Source organism: Budorcas taxicolor, chromosome 10, assembly GCF_023091745.1.
Source record: "Budorcas taxicolor isolate Tak-1 chromosome 10, Takin1.1, whole genome shotgun sequence".
In the NCBI taxonomy this organism is placed as follows: domain Eukaryota; kingdom Metazoa; phylum Chordata; class Mammalia; order Artiodactyla; family Bovidae; genus Budorcas; species Budorcas taxicolor.
In genome coordinates this window covers 15,362,532-15,378,276 of record NC_068919.1, presented here as the reverse complement: position 1 = coordinate 15,378,276, position 15,745 = coordinate 15,362,532, and the positions used below count along the sequence as shown (strand labels likewise).

The following is a 15,745-nucleotide window of genomic DNA, read 5'->3' as shown; positions in this document are numbered from 1 at the left end:
GCCTTGCCAGCAATGCTCCCAAAACTAGCATTGCCTTCTTAGATGCCTGTCTTTGAAACAATGGCCCCAAAGAAGAAGGAAAAGACAGCCGGGATGATGACGGAGCCAGAACCATCATGTTTTTGGTATTTGCTGCAGCAGAAGCAGCAGCAATAGAGGATGAAAACCAGTCAGGCGTCTAGAGCTCATTCGACTCAGGCTGGAATGTGTGATTGTGTTTTCCATAGCAGAAGGAGGTCCACGTTACCATTTCTTCTTACTTGGCCAGAGTCAGGGTCTTTTCTCCTGCCGTGCCACCCTTCCCCTAATTCCCTATCTGTGATTTGCTTTTAGACCTGAAGATTCCTGGGGCCCACGTAGAACTGGGAAGGGCGTTCTGATAACATTTCATCCTCCGTCACCCCCATCCCAGCTCCCACCATCCAAGGCAAACGAAAGCTCTTGCTTACACAGGTGTGTCTGCAACCTGGAGCAGGACCCAGAGAATGAGCAGAGAGGCCTGGCAGCTGGATGGTGCCTGAGAGATGGTCACTCTCAGGTTCCCGGGGATAGCTTCCTCCTGCTGTCAGTTCTGGCGCTTCACCCAGACTTTCAAGGCCCTTGGGAGTCTGGCTGCATCTGTCTAACGCACCTGGTCCTGTGTATTCCACCTACTGTGATCAGGGATGCACCTGTCTGCTCTCTAGTGAGCAGAATCGAGGGTGCGGGACCCAGGATGAGTGAATTTTTAAGAAGGGGCAGGTGGGAGGAGGATCAACCTGGATAAGACCACCGCAGTGAGGAGCTCAAGTGACCACAGTGGGGAGGAAGGCTTGATGGTGGCAGGTAGGCTGGGGCAGGACTCATGAGGCCTCCGAGTGCACCCTTCCACTTCCTAGCTACCTGCCTTCTTTGTGCATCAGCTTCCTCACCTGTAGAGTGAGAATAATGATATACTTACTTCAAAAGTTTGTTTTGGGGCTTCCCTGGTGGTCCAGTGGGTAAGAATCTCCCTGCCAATGTAGGGCACATCGTTTCGATCCCTGGTCCGGGAAGATCCCACATGCTGAGAGGCAACTAAGTCCGGGTGCCACAAACCCTAAATCTTGTGCTCCACAAGAAGGAGAAGCCCTCTCCACAACCAGAGAAAGCCCACATGCAGCCACGAAGACCCAGCACAGCCAAAAAGAAATACATACATTTAAAAGTTGTTGTGAGGATTAAATACACTTAGCATAGTACCTGGTGCCTAGTGAATTCTCTGTGCATGTGCACCGGAATTTTTCTTATTATTATCTAAATGGTAAGGAGATGTCTGTACCAGTTAGAGAACTAGGAAGTAAACGAGGGAGAAAAAGGCCAACAGGTCCTGATTCTGGGAACAGGTTCTCAGATGGTGAGAAGTCCATCAGACAAGTCTCTCTGCATATTCCTAGTATAGGGCAAGGGTAAAAAGATAAAAAGTCAGTCCTGGATGTTGCCTGAATAGTGTATAGCTGGAGAAGAGAGCAGGGAAGATGCGGAAACTCCTGTCATCCACGACAGAGAGCGACAGGCTGTGAGCCACCCAGAGGAAGGTTGCTCTGAATGTTGTAAAGAGGTGACATCAGAGCTGAGCCTCAATGCTTGAGAAGAAGGGAAGAAAGGTCTTCAGGTAGGGTGGACAACGTGGGCAAAGGCACTGGGGCAGGGAGACTTGATTCAGTTCCAAGATATGCTGAGTACTGTCCATGCCCCAAGCACTGCCACAGGTTAGTTACCGCATTCAATCTTGTCGCCCACACATTGAGGTTGGCATTATTATTCCCATTTTATAGATGAGTAAACGGAGGACCAGAAAGGAGTAGTCCCTGGCCCGGGGTCAGCCATTAATAAATGAATGTTGGAGCCAGGCTTCTAACAAGCCCCCACCCCGAACTGAAGACCATGCTTTCTCTAGGCCTAGCTTCGCCCTCAGAGAGTCTGGCAGGAGGGCAGGAGGAACCAGGCCATTCCTGACACTTTGGGCCAGAAAGGCTGTTCTCTTCTCCTTTGACGGCCCCGCATTCACACTATGAACTCCTGCCTCTGGGCCACCTCGCTGATTCCTGCACATCACCTTTCAAGGCCAGGCCATATCTCCAGAGGCTTCCTGGCCCCCTGGCCCACAGCTGTCTCTCCCAACCCCGGCACTCAGGTGGCCACCTTGTACTTTCTCTCTTCGAGGTTTCCTCAGGTGGCTCAGCAGTGCTTGAGGCCAGCCCCCACCTCGGTGCTGGGTCCAGCAACACAGACCCCATCTTGCCTTCATGGCGCCACTGTCCTGGTGGGGAGATTGGACTAATCAAATGATCACACCTGCTCTGTATAATTACCAACCAGGTAATTCTAAAGGAGGGGTTGCGGGTCACCTGTTAGTGAATTCAAAGGGTGTTGAGATCATTAGACAAGATCTGATGTAATGGTGGATGAGGGTGGTCAGGGGAGCTCCCTGGGGAGGTGGAAGAATGGGCCATGTGTGCTGAGATCTGAAGGAGAGCAGATCAGATCAGAAGATCAGAACTTCTTTGAGAAGTTCATCAGACAGATTCTGGCAGAAGAAATAGCATGTGCGAAGGCCCCAAGACCGGAGGAAGCCAAGTGGGAGCAGAAAGACAGCCCTGGGGCCTGGGCCACAGGAAGCCAGAGGAAAACTTGACAAGAGGCTAGGGAGGCTCAGAGGGCGCTGGGGCCAGGTGGGGACTGCGGAGTTTCTCCCAAGACCCTTGGGAAGCTAGTGGCAGCAGTGGGGCTGGTCCTGGGAGAGGGTGGAGTGGCCAGCATTGCTGCTCAGCCGAGCCTCCCTAAGCTCTAGCGTGCCCGCCCTGGGGAGCACAGGCGGTCTGGACGTGTGTCGGCCGGCATGCCTCAGCAGCTGGGATGGGGCCGCCCCGCCTGGGGATGGGTTGGTGGCCTCCGCCTTGGCCTGATAGTGGGTCTGAGACCCAGTGGTTCTCGCACTCCACGCTGTGGACTCACTGCCTTCCTGAGACTGGCTGATGCTTCTTCAAAAGAAAGATAAGCTCCTGAGAAAGAGAGCAGCAGCTGATGTAATTTTGGCCACAGTCCACAGGAGAGCAAGCCCAGAACTGTGGCTTTTTCCCCCTCTGTCATCAATATCAAGGGCAGTGAAGTGGCCAGCTGCCCAGCCAGGCTCCCGGAGTCTCTGCAATCAGCCTGCTGATTCCCATCAGAAACAATTTTGTTTTGTTTTGCTGGTGCTTGGGGTTCGTAAGTCTCTGAGAAGAGTACATTCCCTGAGAATGAAAGCCATCCGCCATCAGGGGAGCAGTCCAGAGATCTTGTCAGGAGGCACGGTCCAGGGTGTCAGACTTGACATCACTTTTAGGAAATCCATACTCTGGTTGGTTCGTTTGGTCAGAAGCAAATGCCAACTTGAGGAAGAAACCAGCACTTTGTAACTTAATGCCCCAGCCTTGAGACTGTTTGTCCTCTCCCCATGGCCAGACTTCGCTAATCTTGTCCCAGGGGGTTGGGGGTTGGGGACTGGGGGAGATAGGACCTGTCCTAGACGGAGCCCCCCAGAGTGAATGGAGGAGCACGGGCCCGCTGGCTCCTCTCCCATCTGCTGACCCCAACCAAACCCAAAGAAGACATAGGAGGTGGGACCTGAGGTCAAGAAAGGAGACCCCTTTCTCTGAAAAGAATGTTCCTGCCCCCTCTCCCAGGGGTAACACAGAGCCTAGAGCCCCAAGCAGTCTCATCATGGAAGTGTTCTAACCTCCTCCCAGCAGAGCAATTCGGGGCAAATTAACCTCCCAGAGATATGATAATATCTATTTCACGGGGTTGGTGTGTGATTTAAATAAGTAATATAAAATTACTGGTTAGATACCTAGAATAGTGCCAGGAATACATTAGTGCTCAGTAAATATTTTTCCTCCTGTTCCTCATTGAGGGGAGAGAGCATCTCAGACAAATGCAGGTCCTGGTCTCTAAGCATTCCATCAGTATCTGTTGACCACTGACCATGACCCAGATCTTAATTCAAGGCACTAAGTATATGACACTCAGCAGTGTCTCTCGGCACTTGGAGGACACAAGAATATTATGAAATATCAGCTGTGTGACAGTCAGATACCTCTGTAACATGTTAGGGATAAGTGCTATGAAGACAAATGAAGAAAGAGATGAGAGTGACAAGGGGTCCTGGTGATGGACAAGATGACATTGAAACAGGGACCCTAATGATGTGGGGGAGTGAGTCTGCTAGTAACTCAGGGAGGAGCATCCAGGCAGAAGGAAAGGCAGCCAGGGCCAAGGTGCTGAGCAGGGACAGGTCTGACACATTCTAATAATAGGAAAGGGGACAGTGTGACTAGAGCAGAAGGAAGGGGGGCAAGAGTAAATGAGGGGCAGAGGGAGCCAGCTGGGGTTCCTTTGGGGAATCACAGGGCCTGGCAGGTAAGGAGTTTGGCTTTGACTGTGGGTTGCTGGGAAACCGATGGAGGGTATGGAGCTGGAGTCACGGGATCCAGCAGGTCTTGGAAGGATCCTTCTGGCCATGTTTGCCCAAGATGCACTGATAGTGAAGACCTTGAAGACACAATGTCCACTCTTCACCTCACTGGCCCTCACCTCCCTGCTGGCCTGGGAGTGGTGGGGTGGGTCTGGATTTCCTGACTGCCAAGCACACCTGCCTCTTGCTCAGGGTTCCCTCACTCTGCTGGGCTTGGGTACAGGAATGGGAGGACCACGGACCACCAGAGGACATTTCCAGGGGGCCCCAGGGAGCCAGATAAAGTGTTTCCCCTGCAGTCAGGGAACGTGTATGGCCTGTGCATGTAAGTGTGTGTGCACGTCCATGTGTGGGCCTGTGTGCGTGCACATATGTGCCTCTCTGATTGTGCATACATGCATGTGCGTGCACCATTTCTGGAGCAGAGTTGGAGAGTTCTGCAGGTGACACCAGTGTCTCTCTCTGCTCTGTGACGTGCCCACACTGGCCAAGGACCAGTGATCCTTCATCCCCCTGTGCTCACCTGGTCGGGCCCCTGTTCCCCAGGGCTGCCTGCTGCTGACCAGGCTGATAAGGCTTTGTAAATAAGGCAGTGGTGGTTAGCACATGAGAGGAATGGCAATGATATTCTGTCTGCTGTGCTCTGTTAATTGTTGTTGTTCAGTCACTCAGTCGTGTCCAGCTGCCTCAAGGCTTTCCCCTGGGCAGAATCAGTTAATTGACCAATTAGGGGCCGAGGTGAAAGGGTTTTACGGGGCTTTCCCTGCTCCGCCTTGGCTGCTGCAGCTGAGCAGTGGCCCTGGCTGAAGCCAGGTGGAGCTTTGCAGGTGGATTCAGGAGAGGGTCAGCCAGCAGCACTGGAGCCGTGGCCACTAGGACCCCCGGCCCGGCTGGGGCAAAGCGGGTGGCAAGAGAGGTGGGAAGTCAGCTCCCTGACTACTTAGCAGTCGGAGGTGAAAGAAGGGAGGAGTAGAGAGAGAAGGAGGAGAGGGGAGGGAAAAGACAGAAAAAAAGGAGAGGAGACCAGCAGAAGTTAGCAGCAGAGTTAGAGGAAGGAGTGACGGAGGAGACAGGCACTGTCCCTTCACTGTGAGGCCAGGGATTCTTCCGGGGAAGGACAAGGTCTTACCCTTCAGACCTGCCTGGTCTCTAAGAGGAGGCTTCAGACCTGTGCCTCCTCTACCAGACTGGCTCCCCCCGGGGCAGGGGATGGGCCTTTCCCATCAGCTTGTCCGCTCCCCAGACAGGGACTATGTTAACCAACACTGGGGGCTCCCCAAGGATAGGGGTACTTACTCCATCCACGGCCAAGACCCTCCAAGGTAGGTGATCTGCTGGGGGTCGCCGGTCATGGCCCTGGGACCAGGATATCCGCCTGCCTGACCTCTCTCCTCCCCTCTCAGGGTTCACGGCCACCTTCAACATGGACACCAAGAAGCCCCGAGTCATCCCTGGCTCCAGGGCCGCCTTCTTTGGCTACACGGTGCAGCAGCATGACATCAGCGGCAGGAAGTGGTGAGTGAGAGCTGCCACCCCTCCCCCACCCCCCTTTACAGCCCTGCACCTCCCCCCACCGAGGCCCCCCATGGGCTGACAGCACAGGCCCTCGAATGCAAATGCCCCCCCTTCCCAGGGCCTTGACTTCCTGTCCTGGCAGGTCAGGGGCTGCCTAGGATCTGCCCTGTCTTTGAAACCATGAGCATCCCCTTCATAGGCCTCCATCTTCTCATCTGAGAAATGGGAATGAACACCCTCTTTCTTCTGGTTATGAGACAACACAGGCAACAGGCACCAAGAACCAGTAATCACCCCCTCTCATCCCCTCTCAGGGCCCCAGGCTCTCATCAGCAGGGGCAGCACTTGTGGTTGTGGCTACTGGGGAGAGCTGTGGAAGGTAGGGTGTCTCTACAAGGATAGAGCTGAAACACAGGCCACAGTGGGGCAAAGGGAAGTGAGAGAAGGCTAAGTGTGGGGAGAGGACCTCCCTGGGGCGGGGGTAGTCAGGAGGCAGGAAGGGTCAGCCTCCTATTTCCAATATAACTTAGTTGGATTATATTTTACATGTTATATAATTTACTCATTTCAGTGTCAGCTCAGTGATTTCTTCTGAAATTTACCAAGTTGTGCAGCCATCACTACAAATCAGTTGTAGGACATTTTCACACACACCCCATTTATTTAAGAATGTATTCCCATATCAAACAGCAAGATTCAACAATGTAAAAGCCACAATTACTTTTGTTCCGACCCAGTAGTATCTCATGGTGGGTTTAACTGGCATTTCTCTAATGACTAACAGTGTTGAGTAACTTTTTGTGAATTTATTGGCCATTTTGGTATCCTATTTTATGATGTGTCCGATTCAGTCTTATGCGCATTTTTAAAATTGTGTTGTGTGTATTTTTCTTAATAATTTATACAACTTAAAATATATATATATTCTATATACAAATCCTTTGTCAGAGAAAAGCATTGCAAAGAACTTCTCCCTGTCTGTGGCTTGCATTTTCATTTCCTTAATGGTGTCTTTTTATGAACAGAAGTTCTTTAATAAAGTCTAATTTATCACTCTTTTTATAGTGTCTTGTGTGTCCCATTTCAGAAATGTTTGCTTCTCTCAAGATTATGAAGATACTTTCCAGAAGTATCTTTTTTCCTCTTTTTTCTTCCAGAATTTTGATATTTTTGCTTTCTCATTTAAGTCAGTGGTTCATCTCAAATAAATGTTTGTGTGAGATGTGAGATAAAGGTCAAAGGTGTTTTTTTTTTTTTCTTTAAAATATGGATATCCAGTTGATCTAGCACCATTTGTTAAAAGACTATTTTCCCACTGAACTGTAGTGTGGTCTTTGTTGAAAATCAGGTGACCCCTATACGTATGGGTCTATTTCTAGCCTCTATTCTAATCTATAAAATAGAAAGCTGCCTTGGTTACTTTGCTTCAGAGAAAGTCTTGAAGTTAGGTAATGTGAATTCTTCACATTTGTTCCTCTTTGACAAGATTGTTTTGGTTATACTACGTCTTCTGTGTTTTCCTGTGAATTTTAGAATCAGCTTGTCAATTTCCCCTCATCAAACTTGCTGACATTTTGATTGGGATTACACTGAATTTATAAATCAATTTGGGGAGAAATGAAGTCTTATTAATACTGAGTCTTCTAACCTATGAACATGTATATACCTTCACTTACTTAGTTTTTTGTGTTTTTTTTTAGTTCTACCAGTTTATTGCTACCAACCCGTCACCCTCCACCCTCATGCACACATGCTCAGTCATGTGACCCCATGGACTGCAGCCCACCAGGCTCCTCTGTCCATGGACTTTCCCAGGCAAGAATACTGGAGTGGGTTGCCATTTCCTTCTCCATACTTACTTAGTTTTTAAAATTTCTCCTCTTGATAGTGCTTTGAAATTTTCAGTGTAAAATTCTTGCATATCTGTTATTACTTTGGTTCCTAGGTACTTGGTATTTTATGCTAATTAAAAGGGACTGTTCTTTTTTAAAACTGGAATGCTTTTATTTCATTTTGGTAGTACAGTAAAATACAACTGATTTTTGTGTATTTACATTATATCCAGCAATTTTACTAAACTCATTTATTTCTATTGTGTGTCTGTAGATTCTTACGTATTTTTATGTATACAAGCAGATCATCTGAATTAATTGTAGTTTTATTTCTTCTTTTCTACTCTTCATAGCTTTTATTTCTGTTTCTTGCCGAATTGCTGTAGCTAGGATGTGCAGTTCTACGTTGAATAGAAGTTGTGATACTGAATGTGCTTTTCTTATTTCCCTTGTTAAAGGGAAGACTATATTTCATAATTAAATAAGATGTTAACTATAGTTTATTCATTTGTTTGTTGTAGATATCATCAGATTAAGGAGGTTTTCTTCTATTCCTAGTTTTCTGAGGTTTATTTGTGTGTGTGTGTGTATAGTTATGAAATTTTATCAGATTTTTTTTCTGCAAAGATTGAGATGTTATGTGGTTCTTCTTTATTCTGTTAATAATGTTAATTATATCTATAGATTGATTTTTTTTAATATTAAGCCCAATTTTTATTCCTGGGATAAACTTTACTTGAACACCATGTATTTGTGTGTGTGTGTGTGATTCTATTCATTGACATATTCTCAGGAACTTTGTTTCTATGTATATTATATACATCATCTATTCATGAGGTATATTGTGCAGCTAAATGTACCCAATGCATTCTTTTTAAAATTTTTTTTAATATCCAATGTATTCTTAATTACATATGTTTTATTTTGTAATTCCTGAATCTCTGTTTGATTTTTCAGACTCTAATTCTATTAAAATAATCTTTCTCCCATTTGTCCATCTTTTACTCTATTTTTTAAAACATTAATAACAGTGATTTTGAAAACCTTCTTGGCTAACTCCAATATCTGGATCATCTCTGGCTCTGTTCTTAGTGACTATTTTACCTTATGGTTACCAGTCACTTTTTCCTGATTCTTTGCCTGTTTAGAGGCATTTTTAAATTCTGTGCAGAATATTGTGACTAGTACACAGTAGAAGCTATAGGTTGTGTTACTCTCCTTTAGATAATGCTACATTTTGTTCTGATAGGCAATTAGAACACTGGTGAAACCACCTAGAATTTACCACAGCTTGGTTTGGGCCTTGGTTAGGGCAGGTATCATCTAGTTTTGCCCTTACTTCTAGGGTGCTTCCCTGATGGTTCAGATGGTAAAGAGTCTGACAGCAATGCAGGAGACCCAGGTTCAACTTCCGGGTCGGGAAGCTCCCCTGGGGAAGGGAATGGCTACCTACTCCAGAATTTTTGCCTGGAGAATTCTGTGAACAGAGGGGACTGGTTGGCTACAGTCCTTGGGGTCACAAAGAGTTGGACATGACTGAGCGATTAACACTTTCTTTCACTTACTCCTAAGGCACAGTCTTTACTCCTAAGGCATGAATTTGGGGGGATCTCAACTAAAAGCCCACTGCATTCATTAAAATTTATTTTTGATGAGGCATGAACCCCAACATCTCCCAAGTACTGGAAAGCCTCTAAAATCTCTGCCCCACTTCTCTGATAAATTTTCCAGAGTCTCACACCATACATGCACAGCTTAGGGATCATCTAAGGACCCTGAGGGAAAATGTTAGCAGAGTTTGGGGGTTTTTTTCCCTGTGACTATCTCCTTTCTACCTGCCCCCACCAAATCCTGGTCATCTTTTCAGTCCCCATTCCAGTCCCTGTTTCCTCCACCCAGCACGTCCGCTGTTCTCTGTCCGGACTCTTGTTCCCTGTGCTGCAGCAGGAAAGCACCCTCATCAAGAAAGCTGAGCGAATGTGGGGTAGTGCCTGTGCTTCCCTTTAGTCAAGTATTGAGCTCTGTACTGACTGCTGGCTGGTCCCTGAGTATAATTGTTTCATGTATTTAATCTAGCTTTCCTAGTTGTTAATGGCTGGAATTCAAAGTCCTCTTTCACATTCTTCCAGTTCAGTTCAGTTCAGTCGCTCAGTCGTGTCTGACTCTTTATGACCCCATGAATCGCAGCACACCAGGCCTCCCTGTCCATCACCAACTCCTGGAGTTCACTCAGATTCACGTCCATCGACTCAGTGATGCCATCCAGCCATCTCAACCTCTGTCATCCCCTTCTCCTCCTGCCCCCAATCCCTCCCAGCATCAGAGTCTTTTCCAATGAGTCAACACTTCGCATGAGGTGGCCAAAGTACTGGAGTTTCAGCTTTAGCATCAGTCCTTCCAAAGAAATCCCAGGGCTGATCTCCTTCAGAATGGACTGGTTGGATCTCCTTGCAGTCCAAGGCACTCTCAAGAGTCTTCTCCAACACCACAGTTCAAAAGCATCAGTTCTTTGGCACTCAGCCTTCTTCACAGTCCAACTCTCACATCCATACATGACCACAGGAAAAACCATAGCCTTGACTAGACGGACCTTAGTCCGCAAAGTAATGTCTCTGCTTTTGAATATGCTATCTAGGTTGGTCATAACTTTTCTTCCAAGGAGTAAGCGTCTTTTAATTTCATGGCTTCAGTCACCATCTGCAGTGATTTTGGAGCCCACAAAAATAAAGTCTGACACTGTTTCCACTGTTTCCCCATCTATTTGCCATGAAGTGATGGGACCAGATGCCATGATCTTCGTTTTCTGAATGTTGAGCTTTAAGCCAACTTTTTCACTCTCCTCTTTCACTTTCATCAAGAGGCTTTTTAGCTCCTCTTCACTTTCTGCCATAAGGGTGGTGTCATCGGTATATCTGAGGTTATTGATATTTCTCCTGGCAATCTTGATTCCAGCTTGTGTTTCTTCCAGTCTAGCGTTTCTCATGATGTACTCTGCACAGAAGTTAAATAAGCAGGGTGACAATATACAGCCTTGATGTACTCCTTTTCCTATTTGGAACCAGTCTGTTGTTCCACGTCCAGTTCTAACTGTTGCTTCCTGACCTGCATACAGATTTCTCAAGAGGCAGGTCAGGTGGTCTGGTATTCCCATCTCTCTCAGAATTTTCCACAGTTTATTGTGATCCACACAGTCAAAGGCTTTGGCATAGTCAATAAAGCAGAAATAGATGTTTTTCTGGAACTCTCTTGACTATCACTTCCCCTGAGATACCTTCTCTGACCATCCCTTCCCATCACTAGATTAGTTGTACCCATAGAAATATATATCTTCTTTTTATAACATTTATCAGATGGATAGTAACTGTCTACTTTATTGTCTTACAGAAATCAGGGTATGATGCTCAAAAGAACATACTTTGAAAGATTGAATTAATGGTTTGAACCTCTCTCAGCCAGCCCAGACATAAAAGGCACATCATCTATATTCTTTTTTTAACACTTATTTTTCTGAAGTATAGTTGATTTACAATATACTGTTAATTTCTACTGTATAGGAAAAGTACAGCATCCATATCCTTTACATGGTATGAAGAGTTAAAGATTAACTGGAACTGGCTTTTCTCAGACGGAATTTGTTTTGACCAATATTTGTTTATTAAGCTTCTGTTAATATGTTTTACTAGACTCTGCAAAATATTGGTATGAGTAAGACTTGGTTTTACTCTCAAATAACTCACAGGCTAGTTGAAGAATTGACACTAAAATCCTTGAAACAATTAAAAAACAATGCAAGACAAAATACAACCTGGTGTTAATTATGTTCATCTTTGTAAGACCACTTTCTCCATGAAGGCTTTCTGGATCCTTCTCCTAGCCTAAAATGCCCTTACCCTGCCTAAGCCCTCTCTCTCTGATGGCCCGAGTCCCTCTCTACCTTGTGTTGGAGTCACTTAGGCCCATGGCTCCCCTCACTTATTGAATGCTAGTCTCATCTCCCTGTGGCTGCGAGCAGCCAGCCAGATGTCTTGCTCACAGCAGAAATTCAGCCAGAGTTTGCAAGGAGAAATCTCTGTGGCTGAAGTCTTTGGGAGGGCTTCATAGAAGAGGAACATTGAATAAGGTCTCGGAAGTTGGGCTCAGATGAGCAGAATGGCACAACAGAATAGACGCAAGGTTGCTCTTGCTGGTCTGAGTGCAGCCAGAAGCATCCTGGGAGAGAGCTGCACTGCAGCCACCGGACCCGAGCGTGCTTTCTGCCACAACTAAACTGAGAGATATAGAGAGGCCTTGGAGACCCAGGGAGCTGCACCTCCTGCAGAACAGACAGAAGCACACAGACCCTTTCAGGAATCCCTGTTCTCACTTGCATGGACCCCACTGCATATCCTACTCGGTTGCTTCCCTTCTCTTTCTCCCCTGACCCCCATTTTTCTCATCCTGTAGGCAGCATTCTGAGAGTTTTGTCCAGATGCAAGGCCCTATGGATGTTAATAATGGGAAAAGAGAGGTCAGTGTTGGTGTCATCTGTGGGACACTGGCTGGAAGCTATGCACAGGGATGGCTCCAGTAGTGCCTGTTGTTTGATGTCTATGGAATTCTCCAGGCCAGAATACTGGAGTGGGTAGCCTATCGCTTCTCCAGCGGGTCTTCCTGACCCAGGAGTCGAACTGAGGTCTCCTGCACTGCAAGTGGATTCTTTACCAGCTGAGCTACCAGGGAAACCCTAATAATGGGAAAGGAGAGGTCAATATTGGTGTCATTTGTGGGACACCAGCTGGCAGATACACACAGGGATGACTTCAGTGGTGCCTGTTTGACGTTCATGCCAGGAAGGACAGAAGCAGGGGGTCTGAAGGTCAAAGACTGCCACTTGGACGGAGACCTTGGGAGAAGCTCTCTCAGCCTCCTTTGCTCAGCAAACACCTATGTTTGCTCTCTCACAAAGTATACATGAAAGAACCTATCTCAGGGTGCTAGGAAAGATCAAAAAATGCCAACCAAAGAATGCAGTTTGTGATCAGCAAAGCAGGAAGTGGAGGATGGGGTTGCTTGCACCCAGAAAACAGCCAGATCTAAAATCAGGCCCCTGGTAACTTGGTCAAGAGACTCTCTCTGACCCAGGTTCTTCTGTCTCCGGGTGTGGACCCAGCTTCTGACCCTTATGGTGGAGCTGGCATACCTCAGTCTGCATCTCCTGAGTCTGCAGTGGGGCCAGAGAACCTGTGTTTTAAAGAACTCCCTGAGAGACTGAAGATCACCATCTCCACTGAGCGCGCGGAGATGCCTCTGGGAAATGACATCACCCTCCAGCCCCTACCCAGAAATCCAGGTCCCAACACTACCAGCCCCAGAGATGGGCTCACTAGTTGCCTCTGACCACAGGTACCAATGAGGTCTGGCCCCGTTTATCAGGCTGTGAGCCTCCTTGAATGTCAAGGGCACCAGACCCTGATGTAAATGTTAAGAAGACAAAGGGACAGACCTAGTGGGGTTGCCACTTTATCCTCTTAACCTTTCATTTCCTGCCCCTACATTCCCATCGCAAACCCAAACTCGGCAGAACTGACTGTAAGCCAGTGCCTCACACATCTCGAACAGTTTTCCACATGCCTCGGTTTTAGCAACAATAACAACACTCACAGGCACACAAAAAGAAAAAGAGAAAACAAATTCCTCTCGGGCTGAGTATTCTCTGCCCCTGCTCTTTAAGCCCTTGTGTATTTTCAGAGAAATTTAATCCACATGACTCTAATATATGTACATTGAAATCATTAAGCCTGTTGGTTTTCAAGACCATTTGATGTCCCAGAAACTCTGATGTAGGGTTTGCAGAGGGCCTCTCCGAGCCTTTGGTCCACTGGAGCAAGAAGCCTCCTGGTGCTAAGAAGAAACAGAGCTGGGCCCCACGAATTTCCAGTTTGTCCCTGAAGCTTTTATCCCTAAGAGCAAAGTCTCAGCTCTCAGTGAGGCAGCACGTTTCACCTCCTCCCCTTAAGGGTATTAGGAAGCAGGAAACTGATAGCCTAGTAGGTTCTAAAAGGGGACTCCTTCTGAACTCAGTGGGCTTTAAAAACAAGAGGGCATGTGAGTTCCCTGGGCTACAGGTTCAGGGACATGAACAACTTGTAAGAGAAGTGGGCTTGTTCCCATTTTACAGATGAGGCAACTGAGACTGCGAGAGAGATAACACAATAAATGTCTGAGTTATATCTGAAACCTAGATCTCGTCAGGCCCAAAGCAGCACAGAGCAGCAGCAGCCCCAGCCCAGATACTGACGGGGAAGCTGCAATTATCCATAGTGGTGTCCCTTCCAACCAGCTACACTGCTGGCCCCTTAAGAGGCAAGACTGTGAAGTTCCAAGACCCAGCACTGGCAGATTCACATAAAAATGCTGAGCCCAGTCAGAAAGAGAGGCCGTATGGCTGCGGAACGCCAATCCTGGATGATAAATCCCAAGAGAGGGCATACAGAAAGGATCCCAAGAGTCCGTGGGAGGGAGAGTGAATGTCTAATTCAGCAGGACCAGGTGGGGGAGGGGATCGGGAGGGGGTTGTGGAGGAGGGTCCTTCCAGATGGGTAGGATTTCTGTGTATAGAATAGACAGGGATGAGCAGAGTGTAACTGATGGAGGGAACCACGGGGCTAAGAGGACAGGGGTGAAAAAGAAGAGGCCATGTTTAGAGAAAGGACACTGCCCCTAGCGGCTGGAGGAGGAAGTGTGGACAGCAGAGCAGCAGAGCAGAGGCTGGGAGAGCGAGGGGAGTACCGCAGGGCTTCTTGGTTTTCTTCCTTTTTTTTTAAATTGGAGGATAATTGCTTTACAATGTTGGGTTAGCCTCTGCTTTACAGCAACGTGAATCAGCTATACACCTGTGTATATCCCCTCTCTCTTGAGCCTCCCTCCTACCCACCCCCCACTCTCTCCCCTCCAGGCCGTCACAGAGCACAAAGCTGAGCACCCTGAGCTGTACGGCAGCCTCCCACTAGCTGTTTCACACACGGCAGTTTGTGTATGTCAGGGCTACTTTCCCAGTTTGCCCGACCCTCCTCTTCCTCCCCCTTCTCTTCCTGTGTCTACATGTCAGTTCTCTGTGTCTGCATCTCTATTCCTGCCCTGCAGAGAGGTTCATCAGTACCTTTTTCTAGGTTCCACATACATGCATTTTGTTGTTCAGTCATGTTCAACCCCCCATGAAATGCAGCACGCCAGGCTTCCCTGTCCTTCGCTATGTCCTGAAGTTTGCTCAGACTCATGTCCATTGAGTCGGTGATGCCATCCAACCATCTCATCCTCTGTCACCCCTCTTCTCCTCAATCCATCAGTCTTTCCCAGCATCAGGGTCCTTTCCAATGAGTCAGCTCTTCGAGTCAGGTGGCCAAAGTATTGGAGCTTTAGCTTCAGCATCAGTCTTTCCAATAAATATTCAGGATTGATTTCCTTTAGGATTGACTGGTAGAGGGGAGACTGAGAAGGAAGCCAAACACACTTGAGTCTTGTAGAATGACACTGCAGCCTTGGATATCTCACCGTCACTCAGGTCTCCAACAGACCCTAATTCTCAGAGGCAGAGGTGGGTTGGGAAGGACAGGGTGACTGGGAGCAGGCCCAGGAGGTGCAGATGGACACTCAGTGAACATGGGGGTGGGGCTTGACCTTCAGGACTGCTCCCCTGGCTAGAAAAGTCTTAGAAAATATTTAGCCCCAATCCCTCATTGGGCTTACCTGGTGGCTCAGAAAGTAAAGAATCCACCTGCAATGCAGGAGTCCTGGGTTCAGTCCCTCAGTTGGGAAGATCCCCTGGAGAAGGAAATAGCAACCCACTCCAGTATTCTTGCCTAGAAAATCCCATGGACAGAGGAGGCTGGCAGGCTACAGTCCTTGGAGTCGCAGAGTCAGACATGACTGAGTGGCTGAGCAC

The 15,745-nt window shown here is 47.7% G+C and overlaps 1 protein-coding gene across 1 annotated transcript in view; it reads left to right on the top strand.

Annotated features, from left to right (window-relative positions):
* Positions 1 to 4,462: 4,462 nt before the first annotated feature.
* ITGA11 (integrin subunit alpha 11) overlaps positions 4,463 to 15,745 on the top strand; it is a 97,189-nt gene continuing 85,906 nt past the window's right edge. Inside the window, exons 1-2 of the mRNA XM_052646862.1 lie at positions 4,463 to 4,622; positions 5,881 to 5,992. Coding sequence (XP_052502822.1) covers positions 4,463 to 4,622; positions 5,881 to 5,992 — 272 coding nt within the window. The remainder of the gene's footprint in view (positions 4,623 to 5,880; positions 5,993 to 15,745) is intronic.